General features: G+C 45.9%; 1 protein-coding gene across 4 annotated transcripts in view; it reads left to right on the top strand.

Moving 5' to 3' along the window:
* Pdzd2 (PDZ domain containing 2) overlaps positions 1 to 19,229 on the top strand; it is a 358,456-nt gene that overhangs the window by 321,477 nt on the left and 17,750 nt on the right. For all 4 annotated transcript variants that reach the window (XM_041632042.1, XM_041632040.1, XM_041632041.1 and 1 more), the window contains 6 exons: positions 733 to 865; positions 6,699 to 6,780; positions 8,249 to 8,283; positions 9,128 to 9,284; positions 10,810 to 11,597; positions 14,868 to 15,012. In XM_041632042.1, the coding sequence (XP_041487976.1) occupies positions 733 to 865; positions 6,699 to 6,780; positions 8,249 to 8,283; positions 9,128 to 9,284; positions 10,810 to 11,597; positions 14,868 to 15,012 (1,340 nt within the window). The remainder of the gene's footprint in view (positions 1 to 732; positions 866 to 6,698; positions 6,781 to 8,248; positions 8,284 to 9,127; positions 9,285 to 10,809; positions 11,598 to 14,867; positions 15,013 to 19,229) is intronic.

Here is a 19,229-nt window from a genome sequence, read left to right as displayed (position 1 = left end):
AAAGTACATTAAAGAAAATATACTTTTAGAACTGAAGGGGAAAAAAATCCTTTAATGACATCCCAAGTTGATGTTTCTTTCTTGAATGGTTCCATATGCCTGGGGCAAGCCAAATGAACATTCCTCAACCCCCATGTAAAGAGTCTTTGTTCTCTCTTGCTGAGCTCTCTCTCGATAATTCCAAGTCAAAATAGGCAACTTGTCGTAAATTTCTCATTTGTTCAAATTTGAAATATTTTTACAAATTCTTAGGTAATCTTGGCGCTTCAGATATTTCCTCCTTTGACTATATTACAATAATCATTTCAAGATGGTAGGAAGAAAGACGAAACTGATGGCGGTCAAGAGGCTATCATGCAATAACCACACAGACCTTAGAGAGCTCAAGGGAGCCTCCTTTTCAAAAGGAATACTTAAACCTCTCTCAAGTGTTATATAAACCACTTTGTGTAGGACCTCACATACAGTAGGTGCTCAACCAGTGGTGCCCTTCATCGTTGTCTTTTTATCAGTTTTATTCAAGTTTACTATTTCTGAGAGTGGCCTTGGCCAACTTAAAATGTGATGTGTATATGATTGTATTGCTTTAATATAAAGATGAAAGAAGGCCATTTGCTTCTTTGAAGTATTTACAAAAGACTTTATATTCTAAACCCCATCCTGAAAGAAAGCTGCGTTAGCTTTTACAAATCTGACTGTTGCCACAGTGTGTTGTTATGTCTCCCTCTCTAGCCGGGGTGACCAAATCCTGGAGGTGAACTCTGTGAATGTGCGCCATGCAGCCTTAAGCAAAGTGCACGCCATCTTGAGTAAATGCCCACCAGGACCCGTTCGCCTGGTCATTGGCCGACACCCTAATCCAAAGGTGAGCTGTCTGACCCCGCTTTGAGTATGGGACAATGGTTTGGCTGCTTGTGCAGTCAATGACAGTGTTCATACCCAAGTCTCTCCACTTCAGTGAGAGAGTTCACTCAGCCGGGGCTGGGTGTCAGCCTGTGACTGATGTACATGGGATGTGAATAGAGACACTATTGTCACTCTAGAAAGTTTTATTGGAAAATGTTGTCGAGGTTATTTGATGAATTTAAAATCTGAGCTCGTGGAAAGTAGCACCCTGGTAACCCCCATGGCTAGTTAGCTGCTGGTAAGATACTTCTTATCTACATCAAGAAAACCTGAACATGCCAGACTAAAGATGCATCAGCGAATAAAGCAATTGTCATAATGTGAAATTCATTACCTAATGGTTCCTTGAGCTTTCTCTGGGTAGAAGGCGACGGTAGCATCCAGAGCTACACAGATGGATGAGATCATAGTGTCCTGAAAAAGGGGCTCTTAGTCTGACATCCATGGCATCTTAGGAAGACTTCACAAATTACAGGAACCTATCTATGCTTGCAAGTGACAGCCAATTGTTTATGTCAAACTTTCAGTCACCCATGCCCCCAAAGACAACCGTTGTATCAAGGTGAAAGAACGTTAGATGAGGGGGCTGGAGAGATGGCTCAGAGGTTAAGAGCACTAGCTGCTCTTCCAGAGGTCCTGAGTTCAATTCTCAGCAACCACATGATGGCTCACAACCATCTGTAATGAGATCTGGTGCCCTCTTCTGGCATGGAGGTGTACATGCAGGAGGCACATTGTATATGTAATAAATAAATCTTTGGAAAAAAAAAAAGTTAGATGAGATAACCGAACTATTTTAAAGAGCTGTCCCTGGCACACGCCTTTAATCCCAGCACTCGGGAGGCATAGGCAGGCAGATCTCTGGGAGTTCAAGGCCAGCCTGGTCTACAAGAGCTAGTTTCTGGGATAGGCACCAAAGCTACAGAGAAACCCTGTCTCGAAAAACCAAAAAAAAAAAAAAAAAAAAAAAAAAAAAGATCTAAGAGCTTAAACAAGAACTGAAATAACTTTTTTCAACCATTGACCTATAGAGACTATTTGGTCCTCTCTCCTCTGTTCAGTCACTTTTAAATGTTTTAAGTAAACTGTAGATACCTCAGCAAGTTCAATTCAACCCACTGTATAAAATTATGACCAGATTGTATTTAAACTCAAAAGGCTCAAAACATTAGCACTTCTGGGTTTGTGGCACATGAGATGTGGTATCATTTTTATTATCATTCTGGGTGGTCCCAGGCTCCTGTGCATCTTAGACTTTTATGCCATTTTGTTCCAATAAAGGTCACAGCTGCTGCTCCTCCTCCTCCTCCTCCTCCTCCTCCTCCTCCTCCTCCTCCTCCTCCTCCTCCTCCTCCTCCTGTTGTTGTTATTCTTGTGTTCTTGCTTTGTGTTTTCATGACATGATTTCTCTGTGTAGCTCTGGCTGTCCTGGAACTCACTTTGTAGACCAGGCTAGCCTCACACTCAGAGATCCGCCTTTCTCTGCTTCCCAAGTGCTGGGATGAAAGGCAGGCACCACCACCACTCCGCATCTGCATCTTTATGATGACATCATTCTAAACACTAAGTGAAATTTGTTTGTAGCATTGGTCCTGCCCTGTGCAGGCAAGTGCTGACAAGCATGTCTTGGTCTGGGAGTGCAGTGGCCGTGATGATGTTGGGACAGAGATCCCTTGGGAACGATTCAATGCCCTGGTTTTTGCTGTTGTGGACTTGCTTGTTTTCTTCTCTCGGACTGTTTTATCTACATGAATTTTCAGAAATGTCTTCCCTAATCCATATTTTAAGGATTTTGGTTTAGAATCTGTTCTACTGGGTGAAACTCTTTCTGCTGCTGTCCTTGTGGTTCTCTCTGGGTTCCATCTGGCACCATTTTGCCTTGTGAGCCCAGCAAGCGAGAACCGCTGCCAGCTCGCTCCCCCACGTAGACCCCAGCGTTCCCATCCTCTTTCCACGCGGCACACTGTCCAACATGTAGCTGACCTAATGTCCCCCACCCCAGTGGCATTAGAAATGTAAGCCGCAGGCCTCAAGGCAGAGCTGACTTCCAGCATCGTGTGGGTGGTGATTTGTTCAGAGTCTGCTTCATCTCAGCCCAAAAGCCATTTTGCCACCGCAACCCATATCAGAACACTATTTCAGGGCAAAGCCTAATCGTCCAGATGGGATGGACGGGTGGTCTGAGACCCCCGATGAACACACAAATGGGTTCGTTTTCCCAGTCACAATTAAATGGCCTGGGGAAGACTGGCGGTGTGTCCAGCAAAACCACACTAGAGTGTTGGACTGGTTTTCATGTTTCTTCCTCGGTAAACATGATGTTCTTGGTTGTCACATGATATTGTATTTTTCTTCTGGTCGAGATTCCATCTTCAATTTAATGTATTTTCGTACCACTAATTCAGCACTCCATGCCAGGAGGACATTTTGATACAGAATATATGCACTGCCGTAGTTTTCGTGTGGTTCCAAAAGAAACACCGCAGCATTTTCTCCTCCTGTTTCTCATGATGTGTGGAGCAGTGGCTGCCCAGCTGGGATATTCAAACCTTCCAGGTCTAGACAGCTGAGATTTGGATTTGTTCCGATAGCAGCTTCCCGCTTACGCTGAGTAGAGAAAAGATGGGGGCAGGCAGGTAACAGAAATAAACTGGCTCTTCTCCCTCTCGGAGAAACAGTTGCAAATACTGAAAGTCTGTTTTCAAGAAAAACACCATCATTGATGCTGACATTTTCCCTGGCTCATTTGTACTGGTACATTATTTGTACGGTTATATTTTGCTTTGTGGAGGGGCACATTGTGAGCCAGCCCACATGCAGAAGTGTATTATTTTATTTATATTATTCCTGTGAGCCTCACTCTACAGTATCACACATTATGGTTCCTCTATTAGCATAAGCCTGTATTTATTTATTGAGACAAATCCACCTTCTTATCCAAGTAGGATTTGTGTTAAATATTATTTTAGTATACAAAATTACCATCCGAAATTTAAAATAGCCTTACCTTTGAAACAAACTAAGTTTTCTAGTTATCATTTGAGATGGGATCATAGTCCGGTATATCTCAAGCTTTTATAAATAAATTTCCCATGAGTAGTGACAGTGAAGGATAATGATTAGGGCCCCGGGAAATGACTCAGTGGGTAAGATGCCTGGTACACAACCACAAGGACCTGGCTTCAGATTCCCACCATCCATGGAAAAGCCAGGTAGCACACTGAACCTCTGTGAACTCATTGCTGAGTTGGGGGGTAGGGCCAGATGGGCCCCTGGAATGAGGTCATTCAGCCTAGCCAATCATTGAACTCTAGGTCCAGTGAAGAGACCCTGTAGAAGGAGCTATGGGCTACGTTCCTGCCACCCGGCTCCCGGCCACCTATCAAGACCCTAAATCAAGAAAAGAAGCGATAGAGGGAGACATGCAGTGTCTTCTACATGGACACACATGTGCACACTCACAGAAAGTTTTTTTCTTTTTTTTTTTTTTGTGGTTTTCCAAATCAAGGTTTCTCTGTGTAGCTCTGGCTTTCCTGGAACTCACTCTGTAGACAAGACTGGCCTCGAACCCAGCTCTGCCTGTCTCTGCCTCCCACGTGCTTGGGATTAAAAGCATGCACCACCACCACCCGGCCCACAGAAATATTTTTAAATCAGAGTAAACTGAAACTATTCTAAAGAACAGGGTAGCAATGGAGAAAGATTCTCTGGATGTATCACTGCATTAATAAATACAGAAAGAACAGAAGAAATACAAACATCATTTTTTAAAAAAAATTCATAATGATTCAGTAATGATTATTTCAGCAAAAAAATAATAAGTAATACTAAAGTCAAAAATGCCAAGATAAGATCTGGTAGTTTGTATGCTAATTAAAACATTAATACTATACATATAGACACTACCACACACACATGGGTTCAGGAACCTTCCATAGTCTCAAACTATCTTCATACAGATTACTCACTAATGACAAAACTTCCAGCAGAGAAGTCTGGCTCATTCCAGCATAGCTAAGAGATAGAAGTCATCATATCCATTTGTGGGGTGCATGGCCCCTGAGTGACTGGAGAGGAAGCCACTTCTTAGCCTTTCTGAACAAACAAGCAGAATCTGAAGCTAAGAGAGAAGCAACTATCATACAGATCCTAAGAGAATCTTTGGATTGTCCTGGACTCCTCCTGAACACCTGTGTCTTGAAAGACAAAAGACTCCATACAGGTTCAGATTTCAGAAGGCAGAAGAACTTGGGAAGCAAAGCATGCAGATCTCTGTGAGTTCAGGGCCAGCCTGGTCTACCATAGTAAGCTCCAGAACAGCCAGAGCTACATGGTGAGACCTGGTCTGGGGGCTGGGGGAAGGGCCGGAGACACAGGGCAGCTGGGTCCTGGATGGCCAGAACAAATCTTCCTACAAAGCAAAGGAACCTGGACACAGGGATTCATAGCGATTCTGAAACACGTTGAGTGACATGGCACCAGAGTGCAAATCCTGGACCATACTGTACACACTGAATGCAGGAGGAAGTCAGGAGGGAAGTCCTGGCCTCTGCACAGGCTGATGTCACACACAGCTGGTTGCAGCCTATAGAGACTTTGGAGCAGGACTTCAGAAGAATGAGGTTAGAGCTACCACCAAAGCTAGAATACGAAATGTATGCTATACTACACTCAATAGCACCATCCTTCCCGCGTTGGTCAGAGCCTCGTGGTGATTGGATGGAGCCGCTTTGCTATCAGGAGATTCACAATTATGTACTTACAAGCAAAAGTTCATTGTGCCTACAACCTGCAGGTGACTTAGCAGCAGGAGAAGGAATACTTCAATGTGATGAGGTTAAAAGTTAAAGGATTGAGGGGACTGGGGAGATGGTTCCATGGCTAAGAGCATTGGTCGCTCTCACAGAGGACCCGGGTTTGGTTCCAGCACATGCACGGCAGCTCACAGCTGTCTGTAACTCCAGCTCTAGGGGACCCGACACCCTCTTCTGATTTGAGGACACTAGGCATGCACATGGTATACATGCACACATTGCAGGCAAAACATCCATATGCACAAAATAAGTAAATTTTTAAAAAGAATAGTGAATTGGGGCCAACAGTACAGTAGTCTTAGACGTCTCTTGCATATGTCATAGTTTTTGTTAGGATAGGGTTCTTAATTTACAGTTTTACTTTTGTGTAGGGTGCACATGTGGAAATCACAGGTCAACTTGTGCTACTTTGATTGTTCCCTTCCACCACGCTGGTCCCAAGACTTGAACCCATGTCCTTAGGCTTGTGGAAGGCACCTTTGTCTGCTAAGCCATCTTGCTACCCCGAGGTTTTTTGTTTTATATCTAGTCTTAAATTTTTCATTGCACTTATTTATTTCATATGTGCGTGTGGGCATGTGCACACCGTGGTAACTGTGGAGGAGTCAGGACAACTATCTAGAGTCGGTCATCTTCTGTCATGAGGGTCCTGGGGATTGAACTCAGGTCATCAGCCTGACAACAAGCACCTGCATCTGCTGGCCTTACAATCTTTCAGAAGGATGAGAACTAAGTGTTCGAGAGAGGGGTGGATATAGTGAATTTGGTAATCATAGCATCCAGTGCAACTCGGGACGAGTCGGTGGATTTGTTGTGTATACACTGTTTGAAGCAACCCACCAAACCAGCTGGACTTCCATGCTCCGAGTTACCGCTGCTAAGGCATTCCCAATCTCTGACCCTCTGGTCCTAGCCACTGTTACTGGGGAGAGACTAATACATGCAAACATCTAACTTGTGTTTTCTGCTGAAAATCAGGTTTCCGAGCAGGAAATGGACGACGTGATAGCACGGAGTACTTACCAGGACAGCAAAGAAGCCAACTCCGCTCCTGGCTTAGGTATGGTCATGGCACATTCGCGATCACCATTGAGAAAAAGTTCCGTAAATTCACCCGTGGGCACTCCGCACGCAGTAGCATAGGATTCTCTGTGGTTACCAGGGCTGGCCACAGTTGCTGTCAGAGTCTACACACTCTCTCGGTTCCTTCTTTTGATTTCTGCAGTTATTTAATGTATTTCATTAAAGACCTAATCATGCATGCTGCTGACATGACCCCCGTAAGTTAACAGCTATTCATGAATCTTGTTTGAAATACGCAGAGGAGATTGAACACCAAAATATGAGTAATTTGATAATACAGAGTTGTTATCCATCCAAATGCTGGGGTTTCTTTATACGGATTTAAGTTTCAATACAAACTGCCTTCAGTTTGCTGCTGGAGGCAGCAAAAATTCTCAAGTTTTTCTCCTTCGGTGGAAATTTTCAGGTAGGGAAGGAGTGCCGTCCTCCTTGGCATGTCTTACTAACTTAAAGCATTTCTTAATAACACTTAAACCTGTATCGAATTTTAAAACAGTTTCCTTAGTGTGGAGACTTAGGAGGTTTCTACAATCGTTGCCTGACTAGAGGCGGCTCTGACATTTAGATTGATGCCCCGGAGGAAAAGCAACTCGGAGATATGAGTTACTGGATGTCAAAGGAAAAGGAATGGGATTTGGGACAACCGTGAAATCTCTGATGATTTGCATCCATAATTAATATATTTAAGGTGGACTAAACCATAATGGGCTCTTTATCCAGCCCACACGCTGGGTTCTCTTATCCCAACACTTCTACTTGATCACTCAGCAAAGGTCTTTTTTTTTTTTTTTTGGAGCCGGAATTCTCATGCCCTAAATCTCTTTTGCCTGTGACATGTAATTTAAAGTCTACAGGCTGAGCTCTTCGCCCTTCAGCTAAAAAGTTAAGATGGACATCCAACCACGTCTCTAGTCCTTTCTGTAGTTTCCTGGGTGGGGTTCATTGGTTCATTCATCCTGCTGGCCATGTGCCAAGTGTCACTGAGTACTTAGCAGACACCAGGTGCGGTGTGCAGGCAACACCACTGCCCAGTGGGCTTGCTGAGTAGTGAGAAAGGGGGAGCTGCAAAGGTCCACTCCCCATTAAACTGTCCGGTATGCACAGACATTGAGGTGTGAGCCAGATGAGACCCTCAGTGATATCACAGAGCAGGAGGAATCATAGCCAGGGTCCTGCGGCGTGAGCAGAGGCTTGAGTGAAAGAGGGAGGTGGGGTAGGAGGGGGGTAGACAGGTACCCAGGTAGACTAGATGCGGGGGTGGCTACCCAGGTAGGCTATGCATGCATTTACCTATGCATGGAACTCATTAGTGACACTCAGGCAAAGGATAGTTTGGTTAAATATACCTGGCTCCCCCCACCCCGCTTTTTGGTGAAATGTCTGAGCCTGCTTGTAACTTGAGGTTGATCAGATTAATGATTTTCCGAATGCCCCCCCACACACAGGTACCCCCTTGAAGAGTCCATCTCTTGCCAAAAAGGTGAGTCAAAATGCACTTGGGGACCACAAACTGATTTTTAGAGGCTTCCCAGTCAAGTCCCAGACCCCAGCACTTTTTTCTGCAAAGGGATCTTTTGGCCACTTTGTACAAGAAAGTGGCAACCACACCACTTTGAAAACCAGAGCCCCAAGGTGTGGTTCTCTTGTTAAGTATTCACCCAAGAAAGAAAGAGCAGAACAGAAAAGTCAAAACCCCAAACATTTCTAACTCTGCTGAGGTTTGGGAGAGCCTGCAGCTATTGGGACACTGTGGGGCGTTCCTCAGTCCCACTAGAGCAGGATTTACACCGGGCAATCACCCGCCCCGCCCCACCCTACCCCACCACCAGGTGTTCCATCAGTTGGCTGGGTCATATGGCTTAGGTTTTCATTCTCCTATCCTACCCCTCCTTGCACTGGTTTGTTTTGGTTTTGCTAAAAGGATTAATAAACTACTGTTGTGGAGGCTGGGGAGATGGCTCAGCAGTTGACTGCTATGCCAGAGGACCTGGGTTCAATTCCCATGGACCCACATGGCAGCCCACAGCTTTCTCTAACTCCAGTTCCGAGACCCTCACACAGACATACGTGCAAGCAAAATACCAATGCACATAAAGATGTAAATCATTAAAAAAAAAACCTACTATTGCGGTTTTCCTGGTCATTGCTTAAAAAGTGCCCCTCTCCATCAAAAAGCAGTATCAGCCACGTTTTGATGTATTGATTGTCGCTTTAGCCATCCTACAGTAAGTGGAGATTGGCAGTTGCTATCATAGCTGGTCCCAGTGATCAGAGATTGGCTCTGGTATTTCTCCCTAGACTCCAGCATGTTCTCTTCCCAACAGGACTCGCTCCTCTCTGAAGCCGAACTCTCCCAGTACTTTGTCCACGATGGGCAGGGCTCCTTGTCAGACTTCGTGGTGGCTGGCTCTGAGGACGAGGACCACCCTGGAAGTGGCTGTGGCACCTCAGATGATGGCAACCTGCTTCTCGGACCCCCTGGTGAGCAGGGGAGCTTGAGGGAATCGGGGACTCAGTAGTGCAGCAAGCAAGTCTCTACTAGGGGTCTTGTCCAGGACAGCGAGGAGAGAGAGCTGGAAACAGTGCGTGCGCCTAGCTGAGTAGAGGCTGCCTCTACCCTCAGCAGTGGCGACCAACTGTCCACGCCACAGTGAGTGGTTCAACGCATTCTAGCACCAGCGGTGAAGGTGACTTATCCAGGTCCCCTCCACATGCTGTTTACAGCATGTCATCTTGAGTTTCGGGGCATCAAATCAGAGTAAGCAACCCAAGGCACTCACAGTTGAGGGGATCCCAGGCAAACCCCAGATCTCTTCCCTCTAAACTTCATTCTTCTTAGACAACAGTTAGAGATGTGGGACTGGGAGAGCCACTGTTAACAAAAGGTCACTGCTACTCAAAAATCCTTGAGAGATCATCGAACTGAATTGAGCTCTCAGACTTCTTCTGTTTACTCTTTGAGCTTCAGAGAGGCAGACATGGGAGCCACAGTGGGGTGTGCAAAATGGCATGCTTGTCCTTCCGCACTGTTGTGTGGACAAAAAGCATGCCAAGACCTGCAGAATCACCTACTGTGTCCTCGAGGAGCAGACAGCTTGGGCTGTGTCCCATGCCCTTTTGTGACAAACAAGGAGGGAAGGACCCAGGTGGTGAGAACACAGGTGTGAGGGACATGCTAGCCACGGTACCTGGTAGAGAGGTGTTCTCGGCATTTAGGTCAGACCCTCAGTAACTCGGGGGACAGAATGAAGCTGAACTATAGATTCCCCACCCCTAGAAAGCCCGCCATTCAAGTTAAATAACCGGAAGTTGGCTTTTGTTATTGTTCTTAAGGGTGAGATGGCTCCGTAGGAAAAACACTTGAAGCATGAGTTAGGGATGAGTTCGGGTCCTAGGAGCCACGTAAAGGCAGAAATCGGGAATCCTAGCACAGAGAGAGGGAAGGCAGGCAGGAGAACCCCCAAGGGGTTTTTAGGTCAGCCATCCTGCCATATGCAATGGCAAAAAGCAAGACACTGTGTCTCAAATGAGGTGGAAGAGGAGGACTCTGGCACCTGAGATTGTGCTCCAACTCTGCCCATGTATAAACACATGCCTACTCACCTGCATTCACACTCAAACACACACACACAAAGATATGCATGTCTGTATATGTATCAATATGTATGTCTATGTGTATAAAAATGGGGCAAGCAGAATAAAAAAATCAATAGACTGGCTGCCCTTGCTGTTTGAACCACAAGAAACCATGTTGTTTACATGGAATTTCAGTGGCTGGAGGCTGTGCCTGGCACGTGTAAATTCAGAAGTGCTTAAGGACAGTGACAAGAATGTGTTTGTTTGTTTGTTTGTTTGTTTGTAAGTGACTGGACAAAACGGTCTTTACTCTTGATCAAGAGGGTGTGCTTAGAAGAGCAAACACTGGGTTTTATTTCTTTAAGGTGATAAAGTCAGGCCTAATTGGAAACCTGTTTTTGTCTGACTCTTCTCTCTCCTTCCATTGCAGTTCACAAGGAGACAGGGAAAGCCAGGGCCAACAGCCTTGTGACACTTGGAAGCCAGAGGACCTCTGGACTCTTACACAAGCAGGTAACCGTCGCCAGGCAAGCCAGTCTCCCTGGAAGCCCACAGGTCCTCAGGAACCCCCTCCTCCGCCAAAGAAGGATACGTGGCTATGATGGCAATGACGCCAGTGACGAAGAAGACTTTGATGGTGAGGGGGACTGCATTTCACTCCCAGGAGTCCTCCCAGACCCCAGCAGGCCTCTGGTAGATGACAACACTCGGCCCACCTTGACAACCTCTTCCAAAAGCATTGATACAAGTAAGCAAGAGGACCGACCCCAGAAACCACTGGTCAGCAAGGCCTGCTCCGTGCCTCTCCTTGGCAGTGTATTGGACCTAGAGCATAGCATCCCTGATGGAATGGTGGGTACTCCTCCCAAGGCATCCAGCCTGCCAGGCTCTGTAGAAACCACCAAGAGTGGGCCTGGAGGCTCTGGGAGAAAGGAACTCTCAGGGTCAAAAAGTTCACCAAAGCTGGAATACAAAGTCCCTGTAGACACCCAGAGCTCAAGGAGCCCAGAAAATGCCACCTCCCCACCGCAGAAGAATGGAAATCTGGTGTCCAGACACAAGCCTGTGGCTAGGATTAGCCCGCACTACAAAAGGTCTGATCACCTTGAGGCCCCCAGTGGAACAGCCAACGGACCATGTGGTCAAGACCTGAAAGTCCAGGCTCCAACCAGGAAAGATACAGTCACTGGCCATCAGCCAAGTGGAACTGCAGAGAAGGTAAATGACCGGCTTTTCTGTTAAGTCTAAATGTTGCGCAAGTGACTGCCGAGGGCTTTGTGAGGCACAGGGCAAGCTGGATGAGCATGTGGTGACGGCTGGACTATCTTTCAACAGTCATGTAATGGGTGCCCATTAGTGAGGTGGCAGGCTGTCAGTCATGGGATGACTCAGCCAAAGATCTGTGCTCACTGCCTCACAGGGCATGGGGCCATCAGTGATGATGCGGAGTGGAGGGATTAAAGCTGTGGGCCTGGGGCCAACTCCACTGACCAATTGACACGAGTTGAATGATAGCATGGGCAAACCATTGGACCTTTTCGGGCCTTGATTTTCTGGGCCCAGAGGCAGGGGGTTGCTTTCCACCTTGGTTGGCTGATGGGAATGACCAGTAGATGTTAACTGTTGTTGTGTCCAGCTGATAAGGTCAGGAGGGACCCTCGATTGCTTTCAAGATCCCTACAAGGGAGTGAGTGTGATCAGAGCCACATAAACCCTTCACGTCGTGTGAAGCCAGGCATGGCAGCATGAGCCTGCAATGCTAGCACTCCAGGAGGTGAAGGCAGGTGGATTGGTGAGCTTGAGGCTAGCTCTGGATACATAACTAAGCCCTGTCTCAGAAAAAAAAAAAAACTAAGAAAATGTCACACAAAATAGCAGTGTCCATCCACCACAGGGGACACAAATTAATTAGTGTAACTAATTGCTCGTGTGTTCATTATCATTTCATTGTTCACTTAATTTTTGCAGTATATCTCTTTGCTAGCAAAGAGGAAAAGAGAAATTGTCCAGTCTCTGAGTGAAGACTCTGAGATGATTTTTAAGGCCTTATTTAACGAAGATAGTTTATTGTGGTTTAAAGTGGATGTGTACATAAACCGGGAAAATACAAAGTCACAAAATTTGTATGTAGTAGAAGTTTTTTTTCCCTTAACCTTATGCATTCATAATTTCTCCTCTCCTCAAAAATTCTAGTTACTGAGCCTGGAGAGACAGCTCAGCACTTAAGAGCGCTGGCTAAGCAGCTACATGCCATTAGTAGGTGTGTTCTTTCCTTTTATAAAATACCATCTAGATGGGAGGTGTAGCTCAGGGGCGCAGTGCTGGCCCCATACATAGCACATACACCAGTACCTGGATTTGATCACCAGTACCCTATCCCTCCCCACACGCTGGCTCACCATTAAGACCACCGTAGAAGGCCAGATCAGGATTTTTATTCATAATTACTGATATCTATTAAAACACAGTTCTTGCCAAATATAGTGTCACCTGTCTGTCAGGTTAGCAGTTCTGATTAGACATGCTATAGATGAGATAGTTAACATAAGCACACAGACATATACCAAGGTGGGGGCATATATATATATATATATATATATATATATATATATATATTCTTAATTGTATTTAATGTGTGCATATTCCGCCTGTCTCTCTCTCTCTCTTGCTCACTCGCTCTCACTCAGTCACACATGTGCTGTGCCACTGGTGTAGCAATCAGAGGCCAACTTGAAGGATTCGTTCCTCTCCTTTATGTAGACCCTGGGATCAAACTGAGGTTGTCAGGCTTGGAGGCAAGTGATCGTACCCACTGAGCCATCCCAGCCCACGATTTTCTAACTTTGAAATAGTTACAATAAGAACTTTTGTGTGGTTGGAGAGATGGCTCGGTGGCATACTGGGTACTCTTCCAGAGAAGCCAGGTTCAAACCCTAGCACCCGCGGATTGGCTCACAGCCGCCTCCAAGGGCATGAGGTGCACAGACACACATTCTGGCAAACACACACACAGAATAAAAATAAATAAAACCTTTAAATGGGGAGGGAGGTGGCGGTGGTGGCAAACACCTTTAATCCCAGCACCCAGGAGGGAGAGGCAGCCAGAACTCTTGAGCTCAAAGCTAGCCTGATCTATAGAGCAAGTTCTAGGACATCCAGAGCTACACAGAGAAACCCTGTCTCAAAAAACAAAAAATAAATAAATGTTTTTAAAATTGGAATGGGGGGGGCTTTTGAGCAATATTTTTATGTCAAATACTTTTCTCATAAAAATTTTGGTTCTAAAATTTGACTTTACAAAAAAGGAAGGAGAATGTCTCACTCACCGTAAGACATCCTCAGATATGAAGCTGGTGTCTTCTCTTTCAGTGTTCCCACTGTTTCTATTCAGCACCTTTTAAAAGATTTTGTGATGTGATGGTTGTTGGTATGTATGCACGTGTGTGTGTATGTGTGTGTGTGTATGTATGTATATATGTAGGTAGGTACACATTCCCATGGGCGTATGCATAGGTCAGGGAGGGCATCAGGTTTCCTCTCTATCACTGCCTGTCTTATTCCCTTGAGACTGACTCTTTCACTAAACTGGCACATGCTGATTTCCAGCTAAGGAGACAGCTAGTGAGCGCCAGTGACTCACGCCCCAGCCCCAGCGCTGGGATCTGAACTTAGATCTTCATGTGTGTGTAGCAAGCGCTCTTACTGAGCCTTCTCCCTGGTCCTAGTGAGAACTCTCTCATGTAACAGAAAATGAACTGTTTTAAGATACGCAGTTGAGGGACCCTTTCCACGCCATCTTCTGTCCAGCTACACTCTTCTGCTTTCGTGTTTCCGTTCTCCCTCACCAGAACTTAGCTAAGTTAAACACTACGCTTCCCTCAGCCGATGACTGACACACCTTACAAAATGAGTTTTAACAGGAGTTGTGAGAGACACATTATACCTTCGGACAGACATCCCTCCCCTTCTGCCACCACCTTTGGGCCACTTTATGATGCACCAACTCAGTGGGTTAATTTCAAATAAATATGATTGGGCTTTTTTGTGAGTTTTAAATTTGTTTTTGTGTTGAGCATTCCATAGAAGAAAGGAAGATAAAGTAATTGACGCTTGGCCTAAGGGAAGTCTTGAAATATCTCATACTGGTTTCATTTCTCCCAATTTGCCTTCTCCCTCGCTATCAAACTTAGGAATTGATTTCACAGTCTTGGCTAGCCACATGTTAGTAGGTACCTTCCACCTATAGAAACCTTACCTGCTGTTCTTATAGCTATTCTCATCTTCTCTTTAAAACTTTTGAGATTTGGCAAGTCTTTTCATCCCCTCTTGAAAGCTGAAAAATCTGAGGCTTAGGGATGAGAATCCAGAACCTGGATCTACCAGCTCCCAGGCCCGTCTTCCGGCTCCCAAACGGATTCTCCTCTACTGTCTTAGGATGCAGAAACCCTGAAAAGCTTTTAACGTGGCTTCTGCTTCTCATTGTGCCAGGAACTTCGGGGAAATCCCACCCCGGGGGACAGATATGTCCCCACCAACTGTGGAGCAGCCAGTAGCCCATGCCACCCAATCACTGGATCCCCCACAGAGAGCCTGCAGGGCGGTGCACCAGAGTGCGAGCCACACCCTGAGACTGGTAAGACTGTTAATGTTGGTTCCATTGAGGGACAGGGAAGCAAAACTGCTGAGGGAAATCAATATTTAGGTGTCGACTTCATGAGATCGCCATCCTTGATCACTGTGCCCACCCACCCCGTGTGCGTCCCACGTCGAGCGCTTCCGTGTTCGGTCTTCGTTTTGTGACAGGGATGAGACATAAGAACTGGGATTCCCCGCCCCCCCCCCCACCCCGCCCCCCGCGAATCTCTCTAGTCTGCTTGTATGAAATCAAGCGCACTGAGAAATGGCAGTAAAAGCCTCCACGAAGAAAAGTAAGACGTAAATAAATAATAATGTAGGAAAACTGCCTAAGCATCATGGGAGACGGACTGACTGCATGAAAGCGGAAATCATGACCAATTACATCTTCAGGTTTTTTTTTTTTTTAAGTCAAGCTGAATTAAGTGACTTCCTTAAAGGAGAATCTTCTTAGTGGCTGGTAATTACCATAATGTCCTGATAGCCACTGAAGTGTTAGTGGTCTGTGGTAATAGAAAAATCAGGTAGCTCCCTTGCCAATCAAGGCAGTCCCATAAAATTTTTATTACGTTTTATTTATTTATTTAGTGTGTATATTTGTGTGTGTGGATGTGTACGTGTGTGTGTGTGTGTGTGTCCGTCCGTCTGTCCGTGTGTGTCCGTGTGTTTGCACGTCAAGGTCACAGGACAATTTCCCATAGTTCTGTCTCTCCTGGGAATTGAACCCAGGTCTGAAGGTTGACATCAAGAGCCATCACCGGCTCAGGGATGTCCTACAAATTTAAAATTTGGAACTTGTGGGCTCCCTGCTACAGTCAGTCCTGGGTGCTCGAATCACAGGCTTATGCCACCATACCTATCGTCTACCTACACACTGCTGACTACTCACAGAAAGCATGCGGACCCCCCCCCCACGCACACACACACACACGTGCGCACACACGCATATGCAAACACACACATGCACACAAACACGCACGCATGCAAACACACACGTACGCACGTGCACTCAGTTGCTCCTCCTTCCTCAGTCAGTGATGATTCGGTTACCAGGGTTTCTGCTCCACCTTTCAGGTCCAGTTCTCAATCACCCACTACTGAATGAATGCTAAACAGACAATTTTTATTAGCAATTTGACTCTACTGCTAAGCGCGTTAACTTAAATGGGGTTCCATCTGCAGAATATGAAGTTACACGGAGGCAGGCAGTTCAGGATATCCCCTTTCAAAATAGCCTTCATTTGAGACCAGTGCCCAGGTACACCCTAAGAGTGCACATTCTGTAGAATGTCAGAATGTTCTCCTGGGAGCCTACATTGCCCTCCAAATAGAAGAAGCAGGAGACCACTTTCTTTTATCACCAAAACCAATCTCCTCCTAATTTGAAACCGTGCAGAAAATGTATCCACCCAAGGAGTTATTCTAGACGGGCTAATTTTCCTGGTCCTCGGGGGTTTGTGCCTTTGGGAGGTGTTTATACAGGCAAGCTCTTTGGGGACAGAGAGGCGTTTAGTCTCCCAGACCCAGAGTCAAAAGACATCTGCTCTGTGTTCCCTAGAGCTGTCCCACCTGTTCGGCTGTGCTTCCAACCCTCTGCAGGGGTCTGTCTGTCCCCTCTGGAATTTACACCATACAAGCGTCAGGAACTGATGATGATTAATATGTAACAATACATGTGCAAGGTTTTAATTAACATATAAACCTTGAATCTTACCAAGCTGCTTATGGTTGAAGTCTCACGGGCAAGGAGCCTGAGAGAGTTGGTGCGATGATGCTCTGGCGCCCTCTAGGGCTCTGGCGGTATACCTGAAATGTTTGATGCTCTGGTGCCCTCTAGGTTTCTGGAGGTATACCTGAATTGTTTGCCCTGCATATTAAGTTTCATGACTCCTACAATTTTTAGTGTTCCATCTTTTTGTGGTATTTTCATTCTCAAAGGGACCTTGACTATTGAGCATGGCCCTTCTTCCTTCTATTTTATCAAAAATAAATGCTTTCCAATGTACAGAAAAGATATTCTTCAAAATGTAAATTTTTAAGGGAAAGATCCTAAAACACACAATTGATAAAAGAAGGAACTCTTTACCTTTAAAAAAAAAATCTGGTTTTTGAGCCCATGAAATGGGTTGTCAGGTAAAGATGCTTGCTGGCAATCCTGAAGACTTGAATTCAACCACCGGGACTCATATGGTAGGAGAGGACTACTGCCTCCTACAGGTTGTCCTCTGATCTTCACACAGGTACCATGGCACCAAGTCCCTGCACATATACACATAATCAATAAATAAACAGTCCTGACCTTAGGACATGTCTGAAAAATGATACAAGGCAAGAAATATACGACATCATACACAGGCCAGGTCCGAATCCAAGCTCTGATACATGCAGGGACTCCTAACAAGTCACACAAATCCTCAGTTGCCTGCCTTGTGCGCTGGATCCTGAGGCATCTGTGAGGTTTCTCCATGTACCCTGTACTAAGAAAGCACTGTTAGGAAAGCAGTATGCATTATGTGTATGCGCATATGTGATTTTCCTAAGGGAGAAGAATCACACCTGCATGTATAAGCTGAGCATGTGATGGGCATTTGATAGGGTACATACAGGCACACACAGTTTTCCTGAGATGGCTTTCAGACAGGAAGAAAGACTGATCTGTCCTTGTGTGTAGGAACAAGACAATAGCTATGCTGGTCCTGAGGGCTGACCTGCAGCCCAGGCAGCCATGATTGGTTCTCTTAAAACAGGAGCAGGGACTGAAACCTCCAAGGACTCGGCAGAGTTGTTGTGAGAGAAACTCAGAAGAGAGGTGTGGGGAGCGTAGACGCCCTATTTGCTGCTAGCTCTGTAATGAAATGCAGGTCTCTTTCTTGTATAAATTAGGAAGTTGTTGACCCAACCGAGAAGATGGAGAGGAGTTCTCCATCGCTCTTCCTCTGTGTGTCCAGTTGGTACTGCTAGTCCCATTGTGTGTACAACAGGTAGAGGATCAATCACATCCTGTGCCGCTGCTTTTCTCGGTGTGATACCTAACACACTTCTTAGCCTCGGGCGCCCAGAGAAAGCAATGGTCAAGCAGCTACCGTGGTGACTGTTCCTGCATGGCAGGGATGGCATAAGCCACACTGAGCCCTGGTGAGTCACTGCGGTCTGCTCTAGGAGGCAGCTGGACCTGCATCCCTGAAGGCTTCCACCCTGGGGGTGTGCCCATGGGGGACATCTTCTGGGGTTTCCAAATGAAGCATTGAAAGGCAGTCCAAGGGTTACCTCCAGATAACCTCATCTCCCGAAGGGGGGCTGGGGAATAAGGCTCCATTAATACAGGGCTTTCACAGACACATGAAGCCCTGGGCTGGATCCCAGCATCACAACTGGTTGTGGTGTCTTACACTTCTGTAATCTGAGAGGAGGGTCGGGAACTCTGAGTTCAAGGTTGGCCTGGGGTACACGAGATCCTGTCTCAAAATAAATAATAAATAAATATGCAAACCTCTGAAGATACACACTTTGCAGCAACTCAGCTCACTAACAAAAACTGCACAGCAATGTGCCTCTTAGTGAATGTTTAGTCAGCGAATCTGAAACTGTTAAGTGGCCTTTGGCAGCCAGAGACGTGGCTCAAGGGTTAGATCCCTGAGCCCACATACAAAAGGAGAGAGCATTCCCTTTACACGCTATCCTCTGACCTACACACACACACCATAATAAATGCTTTTTTAAAATGGCCTGAGTCCCTTACTCTTGTCACACTGCCATCCACACCCCCCCCCCCCCACCCGTGTTTGGTGTCAGCAGAAGTAAAGATGTTACACTTGAGAGTTCACAAGCACAGGAATGGTACTCGGCCACCTGAGTTTAAATCTCCAGTACTTACTTGGTAGGAGAGAAGCAACTTCAAGCTGTTTCTCTGACTTGCACATGTAATGCAGTATGGTCTACACACACACACACACACACAATAAATAGATGTAATTTTGAAAAAAAATTTTAAATTGAGACTGGGCTACATCAGTGCTACCCACCTTAATCCCAGTGCTCAGGAGACAAACAGATGGATCTCTTTGAGTATGAAGCCAGCTTGGCTAACCATGGCCTCAAAGTAAAACCCCTTCTTAAAGAAAATCTAGAGCTAGAGATAGAATTCAGTGGGGAAGTGATTGCTTGGCATGTTCAAGCCTCTAGGTTCAAATGCTCAGTACCACCAAACAGGGAAAG

This window comes from Microtus oregoni, unplaced genomic scaffold (assembly GCF_018167655.1).
Source record: "Microtus oregoni isolate MIOR12 unplaced genomic scaffold, Mior012 000040F_ref0000088, whole genome shotgun sequence".
Lineage (NCBI taxonomy): Eukaryota > Metazoa > Chordata > Mammalia > Rodentia > Cricetidae > Microtus > Microtus oregoni.
Note: the sequence above shows the minus strand (reverse complement) of the source record. Positions and strands in the feature narration are given on the sequence as shown.